The sequence below is a fragment of the Urocitellus parryii genome, chromosome 1 (genome assembly GCF_045843805.1).
Source record: "Urocitellus parryii isolate mUroPar1 chromosome 1, mUroPar1.hap1, whole genome shotgun sequence".
In the NCBI taxonomy this organism is placed as follows: domain Eukaryota; kingdom Metazoa; phylum Chordata; class Mammalia; order Rodentia; family Sciuridae; genus Urocitellus; species Urocitellus parryii.
The window spans coordinates 188,586,085-188,606,678 of record NC_135531.1 but is presented as its reverse complement, the minus strand read 5'-3'; the positions used below and the strand labels follow the sequence as shown (position 1 = coordinate 188,606,678).

At 34.6% G+C, this 20,594-nt stretch overlaps 1 protein-coding gene across 3 annotated transcripts in view; it reads left to right on the top strand.

Moving 5' to 3' along the window:
* Iws1 (interacts with SUPT6H, CTD assembly factor 1) overlaps positions 1-20,335 on the top strand; it is a 34,530-nt gene extending 14,195 nt beyond the window's left edge. The window contains exons 4-15 of one of the 3 annotated variants that reach the window (XM_026388728.2): positions 626-815; positions 1,348-1,405; positions 6,135-6,232; positions 7,448-7,598; positions 8,200-8,282; positions 10,306-10,435; positions 11,303-11,420; positions 13,312-13,423; positions 14,023-14,079; positions 16,297-16,408; positions 16,901-17,056; positions 19,967-20,054. In XM_026388728.2, coding sequence (XP_026244513.1) covers positions 626-815; positions 1,348-1,405; positions 6,135-6,232; positions 7,448-7,598; positions 8,200-8,282; positions 10,306-10,435; positions 11,303-11,420; positions 13,312-13,423; positions 14,023-14,079; positions 16,297-16,408; positions 16,901-17,029 — 1,238 coding nt within the window. In that variant the 3' untranslated portion in view covers positions 17,030-17,056; positions 19,967-20,054. Of the gene's footprint in view, positions 1-625; positions 816-1,347; positions 1,406-6,134; positions 6,233-7,447; positions 7,599-8,199; positions 8,283-10,305; positions 10,436-11,302; positions 11,421-13,311; positions 13,424-14,022; positions 14,080-16,296; positions 16,409-16,900; positions 17,057-19,966 lie in introns of all 3 variants that reach the window. The other 2 variants (XM_026388738.1, XM_026388722.1) reach the window with 2 other exon arrangements.
* Positions 20,336-20,594: the final 259 nt, after the last annotated feature.

Sequence of the window (20,594 nt, the reverse complement as noted above, 5' to 3'; positions counted from 1 at the left end):
CAAGGGATCATTGACCAAACTTAATATTAAATTTCCGTTGAGTTTTTCTTGCAGCACCTGCTAATTTCTGATTACCTTTCTGATTGCCTAGACCAAGAGTTAATGGGAGTATAAAATACTTCAGTTTTCTTTACCAGAAAGGGTAATATTTCAAAGAGCTATGTTAACGTGAAACCCCCTGACTGTATCCAGAGTTAGCTGTGCGTCTCTGTGACTGCTAATTAACTAGATACATTCAGACAGTAATGGTGCTTCCACAGACAATTTGTCATATGAATTTGCAGAAGCCTTTTAGGGGTGTGTGTGTGTGTGTGTGTGTGTGTGTGTGTGGTGGTGGTGGTGGTGGTGGTGGTGGTGCTGGTGCTGGTGCTGCTGCTGCTGCTGCTGCTGCTGCTGCTGCTGCTGCTGCTGCTGCTGCTGCTGCTGCTGATTGAACCCAGGGGCTGGGCATGCTAGCCAAGTACTCTACCACTGAGTTACACCCTGGACAGTTTTGTTTTGTTTTGTTTTTTAATTCAAAATTGTTAGGGGGCTCTTAATTTTTTATTATGTACTGACATTTTAAAGCACATATTATGTACAACAACCATGACAAAATATGATTAATGATTTTCTTTTTCAATAGCAGCAAAGAAAAGTCGTGTTGTTTCTGATGCCGATGACTCTGACAGTGATGTTATATCAGATAAGTCAAGCAAAAGAGAGAAGACTGTAGCATCTGACAGTGAAGAAGAAGTGGGGAAAGAATTATCTGATAAGAAAAATGAAGAGAAAGATCTATTTGGGAGTGATAGTGAGTCAGGCAATGAAGAAGAGTAAGTGATAATATGTGAGTTTTAAGGGTTTTTTTAGGTAATGTAAAGGGGGTTGTCTTTCAAGTTTTTAAAACTTGTATTAGAATTTTGTGGCAAGGTATAATACACCTTACCTAATTGAGTGACTTTGGGCATTTAGGATATTAGCTCCTAAGCTATTGATAGACACAGCATAATGTGGATGGATCTCAATATGTTAAAGAAGGAAAGAACATTTCATATGATGCCATTTATATGAAGTTTAGGAACAGGAAAACTATGATGATAGGAATTGGTGGTGATTGCCTCTCGGATGTTGGTGGTAGGGAGCTGACTATAGGGATATAAAGAAACTTTGTGGGGAGACAGTATTGTTCTGTATCTTGATTAAGGTTTTGGTTATAAGAGTGTAAACATTTGTTAAAGCCCATTGAACTGGATACTTAAAATCTGCATATTTTACAGTACGTAAATTATACCCTATTTTTAAGAATGATTTTTAAACAGATAGGAAGAAAGAAAATGAATGTCTTTGTATTTTTTTCTTTTCTAGAAATCTTATTGCAGATATATTTGGAGAATCTGGTGATGAAGAGGAAGAAGAATTTACAGTAAGTATAAGATGGAAACTTTTTTTTTAATTTACTTGTTTATTTTGGGGGTACCAGAGATTAAACTCGGGGGCACTCGACCACTGAGCCACATCCCCAGCCCTATTTTGTATTTTATTTAGAGACGGGGTCTCACCAAGTTGCTTAGCACCTCACTTTTTGCTGAGGTTGGCTTTGAACTCTTAGTCTTCCTGTCTCAGCCTCCTGAGCTGCTGGGATTACAGGCATGCACCACCATGCATGACTTGGAAACATTTCTGTTTTAACTGCATTTATTTGTTTTTATGGCAAAGATTCTCTAACACATGATTCTGATATATAAGAATAAATAACTATGATGTATTTAAGGGAAAAATCTAGAAGAATTCAAAAAGTGAGATAAAAGTGTATTACAAAGGTATAAAAGAAAAATAACAGATAATTGAATGAATGGGATGAAGGAACACATTAAGAGACAATGAAAGATCCTGTGATAAAAGGTAGAGTCACAATAGTTATAGGACTTCTGCTTTTAGTAATATCAGACTTGGTAATTTGGACTAACCCTTCTGCTATAAACAACCAAAAAAGCATTTGAAAATCTTATCTGAGGAACAAGGTAACAAGGAATTATTTGGCCAGAAGACAGAAAGCTAAACAAGTGGTAACTCAGTGTTTAGAACTGCTTTTTCTTTGAGGGTATTTGCCTCTAAGGCTGAGAATCTGCTCATATTTTTGACAGCCTCAAGGCTTAGGGACAAAATTTGAACTTCGGGGCCTGCTGAGTGAGGTTAGGGATCTGAAAAATTGCATGCCCTGGATTTGGGCTCTAAAGAACAGCACTCTAGGATTTAAGTGGAACTGAAAATAAAACAACCTTTGTTCATATTTAGGCCAACTTTAGATGACTCAAAGAACCTGTGTCAGAAATTTGATTATGATGATTCAGGTTTTCTATGCAGCATGGTGCACAATTAAAGATAACATTAAAAGGGAATGATAGTAACAAAAAACAATAAAAAAAGACCTAGGGGCTCTTGAAATTTTAGACAATGCCTTAAAAAATATATATTCAGGAAGCAATAAGGTTAAAAATTTTACCAGAGCAAAACATTTTTAAAAGGACAAGACAGATTTGGAGAAGAACCATGTAGAAATTTTAGAACTATAATAATATAGTAACTACGAGGCTGCAGTTATAGCTAAGTGGCAAGGCGCTTGCCTAGCATGGTGAGACACTGGGTTTGATCCTCAGCACCATATAAAAATAAATAAATAAAATAAAGGTATTGTGTCCAACTACAACTAAAAAATATTTTAAAAAGTAAATGAATGGAGGTATAAAAATAGAATAACATTTATATATATATTTATATAAATATATATATATATATAAACTAAAATGAACTATTCAGTGGTTAAATTGAACACAAATTGGGCATATTTGAAAAGAAAATGAACTGGAAAGCAGGTTAGAAGGAAATATCTAGAATGAAGCATTGAGAGACATCATTATGGAAAATGTAAAAGAAAAGAAAATTGTATGAGGAAGTTTAACAACACACTGGAGTACTATAGAGAAGGGTAATATGATGCATTAAACTATAAATTATAGAAACCTTTGACAAGTTGCAAGCAGATTTTAAAAAGTACCTAAGTATATAATAAAACTGCAAGAAATCAGAAAATGAGAAAGTAGCTACAGGAAAAAAGTTAGAAAAGCAATAAGTAGACTAATAACTCATTTCTTGACAGAAACAAGAGAATTCAATAACTGTAAACTTATAATTCTGTTATATTCAGCAAAAGTACTTTCTGGGAATGAAGGTGAAATGAGGGAATTAATTGTCAACGTGCCAACTAAAGGAAATAAATAAGTGCAGAAAGAAAATGGTCTTAGGTAAATGGAGATGGAAAGAAGAGCAACTAAAGTATATGGATAATCTTCGATATTGAATGTACAAAACAGTTATGTCTGGTGTGGTTTAATGTATATAAAAATTAAAAGCAGTACACATTTGGGAATATATATGGAATTAAAGTGTTCACAAGTCTTTGCAAATGAATGTAAATGTACATTAATGAACTTTGATAAGTTAGGATGCATGTTGCCATCTAAAATAGCTACTGACCATATTCTAATAACTTCTAAACCAATAGAGGGGAAAATTGGGGGAATAATAAAAGCTAATCAGTCTTTAAATATGTAGGAAGAGAGAAAAAGAAATATAAAAGAGCTGGAAGCAATCAGAAAGTATTACAATGTAATAAAACAGATTTAAACTTTGATAGTATCAGAAATACTAGTTAATTGACAGAGATGGTCAGGTTGGATTTTAATAATTGATACATGCTGGTTCTAATAAATTTATCTGAAACAAGTGGAAAATAAAAGGGTAAGGGGCTGGGGTTGTGGCTTAGTGGTAGAGTGCTTGGCTTTCACAGTTGAGGTGCTGGGTTCAACTCTCAGTATCATAGATATTGTGTCCATCTACAACTAAAAAAAATTTAAAGGATAAGAAAAGATAACTCTAAAAGAAAACTAGCAGCCATATTAATATCAAAAAATAGACTAAAAAAGTAGACTTTAAGGCAAAAAAAATGTGAGATGAAGAGGATTACTCTTATTGATATCAATAAGATTTTAAAATTGAAGGCACCTAATAAGATGGCTTTATTTATACATAATACAAATACAACTATACCTATACACAAAACAAAAATTAACTACAAAGACAAATGGATGAGTTCATAATCTTAAGAAGAATGTAGCTGACATAACAAGCTGACATAAAAACCAAAAAAAGTCTTTTGTATGTAATCTGTATACAAACCATTTGGCAGTTATGAAAGTTAAAAATGTCTTCTTCCATTTGGTTGCTTGCCTTTTCACTTTCTTGATGGAACCTTCTCATGAACGAAGTTCTTAATTTTAATATTGATCAGATTTATCAGCCTTTTCCTTATGGTGAAAACTTTTTGAAATCTGCCTAAGAAATTTTTGCCTGTCTCCAAGGTTATGCAGATTTTCTCCAAGTTATTTTCTAGGAAGTTGACTATTTTATAAATGTTCACATTTAATTGTACAATACACCTAAAATTGGCTTTTTTATGTGTGTTATGAAGAAGTCAAACCCCTTTCCCTAATTTGGAATATATAGTAGACCTACCACCATTTATTGAAAAAAAAAAAAATCATCCTTTCCTACTGCTGTTTATTGCCATCAGTCATATATCGAGTATATAGGTTTATTTTACCATCTGTTGGTCTCATTGCACCATTGCTAGTGATAATTGGTTTATGTTCTCTAAGCTTGTTATTCAACATTGCTTTGGCTTTTCTTGGATCTTTGCATTCTCATAAATTTTGAACCATTTTTTTCCAAAAAGCCAAAGTTTAGATAATATCTGTATGTAATGCAGTAAACCAAAAAGTAATAACAAAATTAACAAACAAGACACCTATGTCCTGTAAAAATTTTAAAGCCTTATTAAATAGTCCTTTGGTCAAAAAAGAAATCAATATTTTTAGTAAAATAAGAGAGAATGAAAATAGATGGATATAGAATTAAAATGATAAAAAAGTAAACCTAAGGAAAATAATAAAAGAATTCATTTAACAAGTATTTGAAAGTCTACATATCAGAGACTTTGGACACCTTCATGGAGCTTATAGTCAGTTCAACACCATATTGGTATAAGTTAAGCTTAATCTAGTTTGGAGAGTTAACATAAGCTTGTTATAGTTTTAGCTCATTAAGAAAGACAACATACTAAGGTAAAACATTGGGAAGGCATATCTAAGTAAGATACAAAAAGTTAGAAGCTGTTAAAAGAAGACTGGTTATTTCATTTACATAAAAATGAAAATCATGCCTAACATTAGTATAAATGAAATTGAAATGTACAAATGTAATATTGTGCCATTTATGTCATAGACAACTGATTTCCTTAATTTTTAGAGATTTTTTTTTTTTTTTTTTTACCCTTATTAGGTAAATAGCGCAACGACAACTAAAAAATGGGCTTAGGATATTTAGAGTTCACAGAATAAAGAATTACAGATGACTTTTTAAACATGGGGGGAAGGGGGAGCCCAGACTTACTCCTAATGAAAGAATGCAAATAAAGCCATTTACCTTTGGGGTTTTGGTCCAGAGATTGACAAATATTAATGTTTAATAACCTGTTACAGTGGTGAGAAAGTGGGAAAGCAGGTGCAATCTGTGCTTTGCTGGAAGGAGAGGATTGGTATATAACCCCTGTGCAAGACTATTTGGCAAATACTTATCAAATTTTCATATATACATAATCATGCTATTGTGCAAATGTGAATAAATTACAGTGATAATCATATGGTAAAATAGTCAAAAGCATTACAAAGAATGAGGATACTTTATGCAGAAATGGATCATTGTCCAGATTCTATTGTTAAATTTGGAAAATGTAGAGTGTATCTTGTATCCATTTTGAATAATATGCTGCCATTTGTATAATAAAAGGAGATACTAAATATATGTGTATAAAGTGCATATGTAATTGTAGACTATTCTGGAAGGAAACATTAAAAAACAAGTAATACTAGTGGTTAGGGAGAAAACTTTTGCTGTATATCCTGTTTGGTACCTATTTATTTATTTATTTATTTTTGTGGTTGTAATACTTTTAAAATGTAAAAAGTTAAGAGCAGTTATACTGAAGAAAATCTGTATGGAGGATTTGATAACTAGGTGATTCATTCTGCCTCCAGGGTTTTAATCAGGAGGATTTGGAAGAAGAAAAAGGTGAAACCCAGGTGAAAGAAGCAGAAGATTCAGATTCTGATGATAACATAAAAAGAGGAAAGCAGTAAGTTTTTTGTTTAAAGAAATTTGTTTAAAGAGAGCTTAAAAAAAAAAAGTGGAGGTAGGGACTTAAACTTATTGTCTTTCATTTAGTTGCTAAATTTAGCAGAAAATCTATTCCTATTTTACTTGTTTTACTTTCTCTATATACAGTGCTATCAGTGAATAACTTGCTGTTATTATTTTCCTGTACTCAGATATCTTAATTTTATATTTATATGGCACCAGACTCTTAATTTATAGCTTGCTACATAAACTGTTCTAAAAATTAACCTAATAGGTTTTTAAGAGTTGATTTGGAGGACCAGGGAGAGTAAGTCTGAAGTCTTAACAAAATATTATTTGATTGTATTTTGCTCCCTTTTGTTAATAATTGGGATCCATGTCCAGAATAGTCTGATAACTTGACAGGTACCATAGAAGCATAGAATAATGTTTACAGTTGTAAAGATAATGCTTTAAAAAAGAAAGTTTCCTTTTTAATTCTAGGCTGGGTATAAGAATTAAGCTGAATGTATATTATAGTCCTTTTAGAAATTTGAATTTATAGGAATAGTGAGAGTGAGTTAACTTTCACTAATTCTAATGAGAGCTGTAAGTCTAACACTCATAATAAACCTATAGATTTCCAAGTTAATCTTAGTTACATTATTTTGAATTAGGCTACCTACCACTAAAAAGCAGTTTATTTTACTTGCTCATGCTGTGTAACATAAAAACATTCAAATAATTGGACACTGTCTGATTCCAAATAAACGCAGTGCAGCTAAAGCTAAATGAGCCTCTGGATAAGAACTCGAAGTGTTCTCAGGCCAATATGTGTGTGAATGCCGTTCAGGGCTATTGGTGATCAATGGGGTAGAACAAGAGGGACAAGGCTAGGGTCAGCTGAGTTTTTGTTTGTTTGTTTGTTTGTTTGTTTTGTTTTTTGTTTGGTTTTTTAATTGTAGTTGGACACAATACCTTTTTTTTATTTATTTGTTTTTAATGTGCTGAGGATCAAACCCAGCACCTGGCACGTGCTAGGTGAGTGCTCTACCGCTCGCAGAGCCACAATCCTAGCCCCTCAGCTGTTGTTTTAATGGCAAGTGATAAGTACTTGCACTTTTTTCTTTTAAAAGGTAGCACTTCATTGAGTTAGAATTAGTTTGGTGCTTTTGATTGTGATAAATATATCATTAAAAGATTTTATATTTCTTTTGATTTCGTCACTGCTTAGTATGGACTTCCTATCAGATTTTGAGATGATGTTGCAGAGGAAAAAGAGCATGAGTGGCAAGCGCAGACGTAATCGCGATGGTGGCACTTTTATTAGTGACGCAGATGATGTTGTGAGTGCCATGATTGTCAAGATGAATGAGGCTGCTGAGGTGAGATGGTCACTTTTTCTCTCCGCTGAATTCATCGTGTTGCTTTTGTTTGTTTATTTAATGCTTAGCTTTGGTATGAACTATATTGAAGACATTTTTTTGTTGTTGTTGTATGATAAAAATTTACTATCCTAAATATTAAGCATAGAAATAGAATTTTTTATTTAATCACATGTTTAGAATAAATCAACAAGACTAAGTGTTAAACCTTTTCAGGTGAATAGCCTTCACTGGTTGTCTGGGGGAATGGTTTTGTTCTCATCTTTAGCTGATGTAAAAAGTGTTGTAAAATCATGTGTCATTGTCTTGTCTTGATTAAGAGACTGCATCTAACTCGTTGAATTTTTAAAATATGTTCTATTGTAAATAGTGGTATATTTTAAAAACAAATTCTAACAGTTTTGTGGGTTTGACTAACTGGTGGAATTTGGTGTTGTGCAAGAACAAAACAAACCCTTGTCTTTCAGGCATCCTTTCTTGTATGAAAAATTGTTTTCTTTGAGAGATGGCTACTTTATTTTAAGGTTTAGAATTGTAGTGTTATAATTGACTATTAGCAGTATTGCTGTTTTTAAATCTTTTTGTCTTTTTTTCTGAATAGGAAGATAGACAGTTGAACAATCAAAAAAAGCCAGCACTTAAGAAATTAACTTTGTTGCCTACTGTGGTTATGCACCTTAAGAAGTAAGTGTTTCATTTTCTTGTTGAAAACTTTCCTTTTAATGATAAGAATAAACAGTTTGGGGCTGGGGTTGTGGCTCCAGCGGGTAGAGCGCTTGCCTAGCACAAGATGTTGTGTTCGATCCTCAGCACCACATAAAAAATAAAAAAATAAAATGAACGTATTGTGTTCAACTAAACTAAAAAATAAATACTACAAAAAATATTAATAATTAAAAAAAAAGAATGGACAGCTTAAGAGGTAGTGGTGGTTATGAGTCATTTTGCACTTGGTCAGTTTACATTTGTGTTCAGGGTGTGTACTTGCTGTCTTTGTCTAATGAATTATATCTTTTTCAAGGCTTTGACTTACATTTGTACTTTGATATATGAAATGAAAGTGAATATCAAATTTGTTTACACAGAAATAAGACTAAAAAAAAAGTCTGTGTTTTATATATAGTAAAATATATTTTGTTTATCAAATGCCTGTGCCTAACATTGTGCTTGGCTTTGAACTATATGTATGTTTATAATTATTTTTAAATCTTTTCCTTTTAATGGAATGATATTCAAACTACTTATTGGTGTTCTAAGAATATTACATATGATAGCCTTCGGTTAGATTGCAAACATTAATGAATAAAATTTCCTAAATTATATTTCTTCATAAATTTATCTTAAACCTTGTTGCCTAATGCAGACAGAACAAATAGAAAACTGACGTTGATGAAAGAAAAACTTGGAAAGCACTAATGTATTCTGTAGACAGTTTGGAGTCTGGTAAAATTGCATCTGTTTTCCCAATATAATTGAAAATAGCAAATCAAGGGCAATCTACTCAAAGCATATATTATACACGTACAATATATAATATTATATACACACACATAAATATATACTCACACACATATAATATATAATGTATATATTGGGTGGTCCAATACATCACAGTCATTGAGTCTTTCTATAATAATGATGCCCTTATTTTATTAAGTCCTTGTTATGAAATTTGTTTGTTTGCTCATGGTCATCAGCAGCTTAGCTTTTTCTTTGAATAACTAAAGCCACAGCCTGCTTTGAATGGCTGAAGAAATGCATTCATACATCAGTGAGCCACAAACATGCCTTAAGACACCTATAACTAGAAAACTGCTTCCTTTATTCCAGCAGACAAAACTCTCTGGCAGATTTTACATATAAAATGTACATAGTTACATATATAACTATATATAATGTAGTTATACTATTAATATAACTGATTCTGTTGCATGAAATGGAATTTAAATATCACTTGTTCAGGAATATGTTTAATTTTTTGGTTTGAAAAGGGTTTATTTGTGTTGCACACAATTTCTTCATGGTGAATACACACGTGATTCTCTGTACACAAGAAATGGAATTATATTAAAAAAAATAAGTTTCTTTGCAGTTACTAAAAATTATGGCTACAGAAAATAAATCAATACTGTAAAACTAAGAAAGTACTATTAATTTGCCTCGTTAGTAGGTAGGTGTAAAGGAAACGGCAAAGTAATTTAAATATCAATAGTCATTGGAATAATTTTTCTGCCAGAAATACTATATTCTCCTTTATGTCCTGCAAAGAATAGCACAATTCTAGGTTCTCTATCACCTGAAACTGAGAATCACTATTCTTATGGATTGAGCATTATATTTTTAGTTACAATAATTGCAGTTCATTGTTCCTTTTATGTGTACCATTCAGTCAACATTAATCTATCTTGTGTAATTTGAGTTTATTTTGTTTTGTTGTTAGCAAGTCATCTTTACTGTCAAGCCTGTATGTTTATGGGAAATAGAAACTAAATTTCATACTACTTTTGAAACTATATATTTAATATATATTCAGTATATACCAATATATAATAATATATGCATATAAAAGCAAGTTTTGGAAACATCACTAAATATGTAAGGAAAGTCAGAGAGATACAGTGGAACTGAGGTTTGTAGGTTTGAATTATTACTAATATTATCACTATTACCACCATCATTATCATCATCAACATCATTATTATTTCAGGCAAGACCTTAAAGAAACGTTTATTGATAGTGGTGTGATGTCTGCCATCAAAGAATGGCTATCACCTCTGCCAGATAAGAGTTTGCCAGCACTAAAGATTCGGGAGGAGCTGTTGAAGATTTTGCAAGAGGTTAGTGGCCTGTAATTTACCAAGAGGTTAATGGCAGAAACTATTTGTTCTTCATTAATTATCTAAGGTTTGTATTGTCTTGACTTCTTTATTTTACCATGAATTTATTTTTGCTTTGCTACAGCCTGCCAGAAAAAAGGTTTGAAAAAAAGGAACATATATAATAAAATGAACATTAAAAAAAGACCTTATATTGAAGGAAAAAGATCTTGAGGTACCTAGGTGTATATGAGAAGAGTAGTCCATTAATGGACATGTTCTGGAGAGGCACTTGAAATAGAGCACCAAATTCAGAGTCATATGAACTTGCATTGGACTCTTAAGCTGGGTCCCCCTTATGTGGCTGTGACACCTTGGGCAAGCTACTTAACTACTGCAGAAATTCCCGAGAAACCTTCTACATGTGAAACACTGTGCAAGGTGCTTTATATATGTATTGGCTCTGATTTCTCAACAATAAACAGAAAGGTAGGTATATTGTCTCCATTTTACAGATGAGGAAATTAGACTCAGAAGTTAAATGACTTGTCCAAGGTCACATACCCAGCAGGTGGCTGTGCTTGAATTCAGTCTTAGGTCTGTTTCTTGGCTTCTGAGACCTGTGCTGACTCCTATACAAAACAGCTAACCTGTAAGTATGTTAGTTCATAATTTGTCACACTGTTAGATTTTTACTTAAACTTAGTGGGAACACTAAACTCCCAACTTATGATTTGAATTCAAAGGATCTATGTTCAGTGCCTGTGGAGCCTGAAAATAGAATTTTTTATTTGTTTTAAGGAACCAGGTCTTAAAAGTCCTCTAGAATAGATTAGCAAGCCTCCCAGCTTCTGCGTGATTAATTTTTGTGTGTTTATGTTCCCCCAGCTACCTAGTGTGAGCCAGGAGACCCTGAAGCATAGTGGGATTGGACGAGCAGTGATGTATCTCTATAAACACCCCAAGGAATCAAGGTCCAACAAGGACATGGCAGGGAAATTAATCAGTACGTAAATTTTGCTTTTTATTTTTATGTCTATATGTGGAGAGTCATGTATGTAACTATGTATTTTTTTACCAATATTTATTTAACATGAGTCAGTAAGGTGGTGGAATAGAAATTTTTTTAATAACTTCTTATAGGACTAGATTTTTTTCTCTTATACTAAAAATCCTTCTTAGTATTTTTAAATATGCTATCCAGTATTAAATACAGCAAGTAAAAGTATATATTTTCTAGTCATGGATCAAGAGTGTGGAGAGAGGGGAGTGTTGAATGCAAGCCTTTGAGTTAGCCACACCTGGTTCATTTCATGGATCGATATCTATCTGACTACATTTCTTTAGCTGGTGATTTCAGCTCCAAGTTTGGTCTCCTCCTCTGTAAAATTGAGATAATTATGTTTTCTTTTGAGTTATTGTGAAGATTAAATGGGGGAGATATAAATAAAGCCCAGTGATTAGCACATAGTCAAGAACTACTACCCACTTTATTATTGTTACTTGCATAATGGTCTCCAAAGTTGTTTCCATGTTCTTATTTTTATAATGCCAGAAAAATCCAAAGGCTAACTGAAATACACTTTGTCATCAAGTGCCATATTGTGTATGAAATCCTTCAATTTTAAGTCTGAAGTCCATGTGTGTTTTTGTTCTCAACCCTTCCTGTATTCCACATTGGAAAGGAATTTAAGTAATTCTGTATTTGGATATAGTATTTGTGTTTCTGTTGAATTTAAGATTAACAAAGATTATTGGATTAGAGAAATACAAATTTATTTCATAAACCAGAAACATTACTCTGTTTTGTGTTAATAATAATACACAGTTTACTTCCTATTGAATGATAAGCTTTTGATTGCTCTTAAGCAGTGATCCATGACTTTTATTTCCCCTAGACAGAAGCACAATATTTCCTCTCGTGTCCATGACTTACTACAACAGTGGTTCTGTTTCTAGGGATGAGGTATCTGGGTCAGTTTCTGAAGATAATCTAAACCCCCTGAGAATTCCTGCTTCCTTCAAAGTGTGTCAACACTTATTCTGTCTGTAAAAGGTCCTTTCTGGTTTTTGTAGTGTACTAATGCAGCAATAAGCTACATTATGTTCAGAACAAAAACATCAGTTGATGCCTCTGGACATTTACTGACTGAGCAGTGAGCATATATTAGTTTTCTTATGGTCACCTACACCTGTCATATTAGAATGTAATTTTTAAATATTTAGACCATTTGACAGGTAATAAGGGAGCCTTATTTCAAGATACTATTTTTCAGTGGAGTAAACTTTAGAAATTAGACTGCCTTTTTAAAATAAACATTTTTTAAGAAATAAAATTGTTATCAACCCAAGTGATTAATGACAGTTCCTTTCTTTAATTTCTGTGGTTACTAAATAAACTGGTCCTGTTATACTACTTTTCTGAATTGACCAGCCTTAGTTTAAATACTAGAATCATGTAGTCTTTATCCTGAAAGTGGTCTGGGATAATGGGATCATTAAGAAAAAGAATATTCTGGCTAAGCACATATGTCAGGAGGCTAAGGCAAGAAGAACACAAGTTGGAGGCCAATCTGGACAACTTAGCAAGACTGTGTCAAAATAAATAAATGGGGATGTATCTTAGTATTAGAGCAATCCTGGGTTTAATTCCCATTATAGGAAGGGAAATAGAAAAAAAAGAAAATAAAAAGAATATTGTGGGCTGAGGTTATAGCTTATTGGTCGAACATCTGCCTAGCATATACAAGGCCCTGGGTTTGATTCCCAGCACAACACACACACACACTCACACTCCAAATACCTAGACTGTTGAATTATATGAGTGTGTGATTATTTGAAAGCCTACTAGAAAAAAATGTTATTTTGTGTACTAAATTTTTTTTTTCTTTTTCTAGATGAATGGTCTCGGCCTATATTTGGCCTTACCTCAAACTATAAAGGAATGACAAGAGAAGAAAGGGAGCAAAGAGATCTAGAACAAATGCCTCAACGACGAAGAATGAACAGGTATGAGGGAACAGGTATGAGTAAGTGGAATAACTGTTAATATTACCAGTACCTGGTAAATAAGATCATGAGGATCTTAGGGTCATCTGTAAGATTTTGTCTTTCAGCTTGTTGTATTTGAAAAGAAAATACGTAGTTCATAATATCCTTATAGTTTAAATGTGATAGCATCTGGTAAGAGTCTCCTCCTTCACATAAGACCTTTTTTGGAATAGTCTCCAAAAGTATGGCCTGGAGATTCCATCCACTTACAGGAAACAACTTCCTGTCTCCAAAATCATGGGGGGAAATATTATTGTTTCAATTTGTGTAAATGTACTAAATCTAGTCCCGTCCAGGAGTTACAACTATGGTAGTTATTGCACACTCAGAGTGAAACCTGTAGGTAAAAGAATACTACTAAATTGAGTAGTGTCCTTAAAATGATTCAGGTTTTTTTGTTGTTGTTTATGCTTTTTTTTGGGGGGGGGGGTTGTGTTTTGTGGGCCCCCACCCCATCCAAATGTAAAGCTAATTGTGGTTTAAGTTTGATAATTTGCTCTTTTCTTAGTTAGAAGGTTTTTTGACTCTTAGTAACTTATTGTTTACCTTTTTCCCAGCACTGGTGGTCAGACACCCCGAAGAGACCTGGAAAAGGTGCTAACAGGAGAGGAGAAGTAAGAGCTTTTGTATTAATTTTTCTTAACATATATAGAGGATTTCTGATAGCTGCTTTAAGAAAAACAGTAAATGAAATGATGTTGTGTTAACGTTGGCAGGGAGTGATTTTCAGTTTAACAGTTATTGAAACTAAGAAAATAGTTGATTCAGTAAAGATTGTATTGCTGTTTGCTAAGTGCTAGACTCTTTGGTAAGCTTTTGAAATAGTCCAGAAGGGCAATGGGAAAGGGAGAGCACAGGCAAGGATGTGGGGTCAGTGTGCAAGGCCTTTTGGGGAGTGGCAAATAGACTGAAGTGATTGGTCAGCATTGTGGCACCAAGGGTGGTAAAAGACAAAACTGGAAATACAGATGTGGACCAATAAGGAGCTGAAATCAGAATAGAAATTTTCACTTCTTTGTGACTCCAAATGATGTATTTTAACCTAGATATGAAGCCATAAAATTTGATTGGGAATGTTGATGCTGATGGTGTTGTATAGGACAGGCAGGGCAGTTTGACTGAAAGGTATGGTACAGATAAACAAAAACCATAATGGAGGAGCAGGAGACTGAGAAGGCACTGCAGAAGCAGAGCTGCCAGGAGTTGGTGACTTAGTGGAGGAGAATTTGGCTCTACCCCAAATATTCACCAGTACGGAGACAGTGGTGTTACTATTAAAGTTAAGGGAGGAGTAGTTTTGAGGGCATTGGTGAGTTCTGTTTAAAGCAGTTAAATGTGAGATACCTAATAAGATACTCTTATGAATATCATGGGCCTAGAGACAGATTTGATGGTTATTTTTCGAAGGGGGGGAAAAACTGTTGAATCAAGAAAGTGTAGAGTAAGAAGTGAACTAACCAGTTTTTAAAAGGGGTATGGCCAGGCAGAGTAGCCAACAAGAGGATGTGGACATAAGTGTTGGAACAGAACCTGGGAAGGGAATGAGGCTACATGGAGGTGGGCAGTGGAGAAGGTACGGGGCCAGGGATAGTGAGGAGAGATGCTGCCAATATCTGTTCCTGGCAGTATTGGCTCAAGGCTTGCAAGAGAATGAGAGATGAGATAGAGGGAGCAAAGTAAAACTTATATACAGGTGGTTTGAAGATGAGATAATATCCTTCAGAGGGAGAAGAAGAGTTAAGGAGTTTTGGGGTTTTGTTTTGGCTAGCCAATTAATCTGGTATAGAAGGTTATAGAAATTTAATGTTTAAAAATGGGACAAACTATACAAAGGATTAAAAACAGTTTAGAATTTTTTTACTCTGCTTGCCCCACCTGCAATAGGTACATACAGCCACTCTCCATTTACCACTAGAGGGAGTTACCTAAAGGTTAAGTGATTTTAAATGCCTGAGCGTCTATAATCTATTGAATATTGAATCTTTACTTTGGAAAGATGGTGATCTTTTAGTTTAACTTGGGTGCTCTCAAATTTGCGCAGTACTGAACAGACATACACAATGAGTATAAGTAATATTAGCGAAATGTAAATAATATGGATGGATTGTATCAGTGTCAATATCCTGGTTGTGGTACTGTGCTGTATTTTTGCAAGTTGTTACCATTACAGGAGATGATGAATCTCTCTTGGCATTATTTTATTTGTTTATTTGTTTGTTTATAGTTGTAGACGGGCACAATACCTTTTGTTTATTTATTTTATGTGGTGCTGAGGATCAAACCCAGTGCCTCACATGTGCCAGCAAGTGCTCTACCATGGAGCCACAACCCCAGCCCTCTTCTTGGTATTATTTTTTATAACTGTATGTGAAACTGAAACTATTCCCAAAAGTTACTTACAGAAGTATTGATGGAAATTACTGGGTGTTGCACATGCAAAACCATGTACATTATGGACATACTTAGAGCATGTGAGGGTCATTTTTGACTACCTGGTTTTTTTCACCTCATAAGTGAACTTCTGAGTATCTCCACTAGCCTGAAGAAGTTAGGATTTGGTCAGAAAGGTGAGACCAGCCTTTGAAAGGAGAAGGCATGATTACGTTTAAAGCTGAGGAGAATAAAGGGGATTTATACAAATGCAGAAGAAGGTGGCTTTGGGGGGAAATGAGGAATTCCTATAGCAGTGTGTCTGATGATGTGAGAGGACAGAGGAAATTTGAAATACTGGAGCTAAATAGGGTGGACTGGGAACAGGAATGTGAAATTGCCTGTAGTCTCTATTGTGGCTGACTACATAAGCAGTATGCTCTTCCTTTTCCTTTTCTTAGGGCTCTTAGACCTGGAGATCCTGGATTCTGTGCCCGTGCAAGGGTCCCAATGCCCTCAAACAAGGACTATGTCGTCAGGCCCAAGTGGAACGTGGAAATGGAGTCATCCAGGGTAAGCAAGGAAGAGCAAAGTGGAACTCATATATAGATTGCCACTTGATTTTTCACCTTATGTTTTATAATCCCTATAACTTTTAAGGTTTATCTTGTTCACAGAAATCTGTTTCCTGGTCTCTTGTCTAGCAAAATCACAAATCAAGGAATCAGACAAAGGGAAAAGTATTACCCATGATTAAAGCTGATGATTTTTTTCTCCAGACTTAAAGCAACATTAAACCAGGAAGTTTCTTACTAATCCCTTCATTTCAAGTGAATTTTGAAGACTACAATGTTCTGACATAGTGACTTTTTTTTTTTTTTTTTAAGAACCATCAGAAACAGGATTTACCTAATGCCACATCTCTCTCCCTCCCTTTCTTTTCATCTATTTAAGCAATTCTGTTGTGAAATCACTAGGGTAGACACTTCTTCCATTATGGATGTGAACACTACTTGGACACTGTTTCTCAGTAATCTTTATTCTCTAATCCATCCACTCTTCTAGCCTGGTATTCTTAAAAAAGGCCTAAGCCGTTTGGAAAAGCATAAGAGGCGATTTGCAGAACAGAAACGACTCAGCAAAGTGCACCGTGCTGTCAAGTTCAGCATTGAAGGCAACAGGATGCCCTTATAATCCTGGCCCTAACAGTGTATCCAAGAGGTATCCCTGAGGAAGCATGGGCTGTGCATGGGCTTGGAGTGTCATCAAAGTGAAAACAAGCATGTGTGTGCTTTCTTAATCAGAAAAAGCCACCTGCTCTTACTTTTTGAAATAATGACCCTGACAGGTCCCTTAGAGCATTCAAGTACTTTCCATAGTAGAGACTAATAGACCTTACTTCCATGATAAGCATTGTGTTCTTCCTGACTGGTACCCATTTTTATGAAAAGCTTTTTTTAGCACCTAGAATCATAGTAGTCTGCATTACAGACATGAACTGGCAGTGATTTCTAGATGAATGGGAAATGGCTTAATTTCCTATTGTCAGTCATTCAGCAACATGCATTCGAGGACTCATTACCTAAATTCCTATACTGAATATTTAAGAGATGTATGTGGTAAAAATATATTCAGTACATAGTCAGAAGTGGAAAAAGACCAAACAGTTCATAAGCCAGATTCACTGACCCACTGTGCTTCGAAATTAGTAGTACTACTTTTGCTACAGTGTGCAGAGTCCCAGTGTGATGTCTGCCTTTTGTAATTCTCCCTGACCTCTGCTTTGGCAACTGTTTCCAAGGACTCCACTCACCTTCCTGTCAGCTCACTTTGCTATTAAACAACTGTCAAGACAAAACTCAGTTTCTTTTTTTTTTTTTTCCCTTTATTTTATTTGTTTATTTTTATGTGGTACTGAGGATCAAACCCAGGGCCTCACACGGGCTAGGTGAGCACTCTACTGCTGAGCCACAATCTCAGCCCTACCTTCTTATTTATTGAGAATGAATAAAGGGTAGGGGAGGATTAGTTCCATGCCAAGGACTTCTTCCTCTGGCTGGCCTTTCTTTTTTAACTTATACTATATCCGTGTCCCTTGGCCACTTCTCCTTGGTATTCCTCTTCCCCACCCCCATTTCTTTATCTTTCTCTCCTTTCTCACTGTCTCTTCCCTCTTTTAGCCATTTTTTTTTAAACTAATATTTCCTGCCCCAGCACTTAGGTTTTTGAGAATTGAAAACTACAGCATAGCCAAGAAAACATAATCAAAACTCTCAGAGGTCTGCCTACCTTGGAAGCATGCCTTGTGTCCCAAGGGGCTGTATGCCTGTTAATGGTACTGGCTCTGGTCCCTCCTCCCTGTTAAGTGGAAGGGGTGGAAGGAGAGAAACAGCAAGAGGAGAAAATGTTCTAGGAGAGCTCCCTTCCTTATCCCAGACACTCCACAGGACCATAATGTGCCTGTGTTTATCAAGGTTGCAGTTTGGCCTATAAGACTATAGAACTCTGTCCAAAAAATATCATTTTTTGGGTGGGGATGGTTACTTGTTAACCTTCCTACTTACTGTCTTTAAACCACCTAGCCAGTTTCCCTGATCAGAAAGGTTTCTTGTACATTCACTCAAGGATCACATTGCATAGACACTAATGAGTATTGTCCAAGAAGAAAACTAGAGTAAGTAAATGACTTTCAAATGAAACTTTTTGTATTCAATATAATTTTTATTTTTGAGGTTATATAGTAAATATAAAACACTACAGATTAACCTCCATTCCCAAAGTTCTGCTCTTCACTAAGTCATTACTACTATTAACAATTTGAGGTTTTAAATGTACTTCCAGTTATGCCTCAAAACTTAGTTTTTATAATTGTAGAATAATTTGAGGTAATAATAAGAAAAATCTCTCATAGTCTAACCATTTCAAAATACTTTGATAATATTTGTTACCTTTTTTTTTTTTTCATGGCTACTGTAATCAAAATTGTGCTGCATATAATTTTGGTCATTTTCCCTCATTTAAACCACCTTGTAGATTTATCATTTTTAATGGCTGCAGAATGGTCTGTGACCATTGTGTGAATATATGAGTTTATTCACTTCTCTAGAGATTCTGATTTTTTTTCTACTCTTGAATAATTCAAAAACCTGTCCTATACTAATTTTTATGTTTGTTTCATAGGGTGCTTTTAAAAAATAACATTAAAATTGCAGAAGCAATGCATGTTTTTGTAGACTTTTAAAAATACAGAAAATAAGTAAAATTAATGTCACCTTAATCTTGCCACATCTTAATATTAACACTTTGATTATTTCTTTTGGTCATTTTTGTGTGCATGCATAAACATTATCACTGTGTTCTTTTTTTCTTTAATTCAAGCAACAATGTGATCATAATTTTTTTCTACTTTATTTACTTTGTTGTTTTGCCTTTTACTTGACATGGTAAAATTTCATTTGACTAAATATTCTTCAGTGATATAATATAGTGTTGATATACAGTTGTGCCATAATTTTTAAGCAAAACCACCTAGTTTTGTAAGCTGTGCCCCCCCCCTCCCCGCCCTGATAAAACAGTACAGTATAGATTTATAATATCCTGAGGAAATGTGGGATAGAGGTGATGAAATCAGGAAGGGACCTCACTGAATGTGTCATGTTAGGTGCTGGGTGGTTCTTTGTGTTTTCAGGCTTAGGGTGAGGTAACTAAGCATCTGCCAGCTACATACATGTTATAACAAAGAGTCACTTGGCACTGGCTTGAGAGTGTCCCTGATGCTGAGGCTAAACAGATTAATGAAGGTACAGATGTTAAAGAACATCCTGAGAGTGGGCAAAGAGAAGTCCACCTTGAGGATTGTAGTCTCAATATTTCCCTTTCTCTCATCTTGGAGATTTTTGTGGACTGCGGCAAAATTAAAACACAGTCAACAACAATTTTAATTTTGATTGAGAGGTGTTCTAACACTGTTGTGAATACTTGATCTGTTCCTAAGGTCACCAAAGTGTTTTCTGATTATTCTAGAGCTGGGATTCCCTTTGACTGCTAATTTTCAGATATAAGAAAATGAAAGATAAAACTAAGTGTAGGTATTACAATAATTTGCTCTTTAATTTTTCCCCCCACTCTTAGTTTCAGGCAACTTCCAAGAAAGGTATCAGTCGACTGGATAAACAGATGAGAAAGTTCACAGATATCAGGAAAAAAAGCAGATCTGCACACGCTGTGAAAATCAGCATAGAGGGCAATAAAATGCCATTGTGACCTTGCCTGGGATGTGTCTTCCATCTCTGCTTTAAGAAATGCACAATGGACTCTTTGGAGAAAGAAGATATTTTAAAATTTTTTTAGTGTGTCTGTAAATGGTTTGGCTTGTATCAAATGTTGTCATAGGATTCACATTTCTCTCAGTTGTATTTAAAACTGTTGTGTACTTTGTACAGAAGAATACTAGTCATACTTCTAAAAATTTTAAATAATAAAATTTCATTCTGGTTTTGGGGGGCTGTTTCTTTATTGTCTTAGAAGATGCATTCTCTGTGGGATCAAAAATTGGTCCCTGTTGAGTGAAAAAAATCTTAAGATACACCTTCAAAGTTCAGTCCTATCTGACTATGGTATGAGGAATTTGTCTGGTCTTTGTCCCTGATTCCTGACAAGGAATGTCTCAAACCCTTGGGTTTCCTGGGTGATAAAATTGTCTTATGCTGATGGAGTGATTCCTTGTGGGCCCTAGATAGTCTTAGGGGAAAGGGTAGGT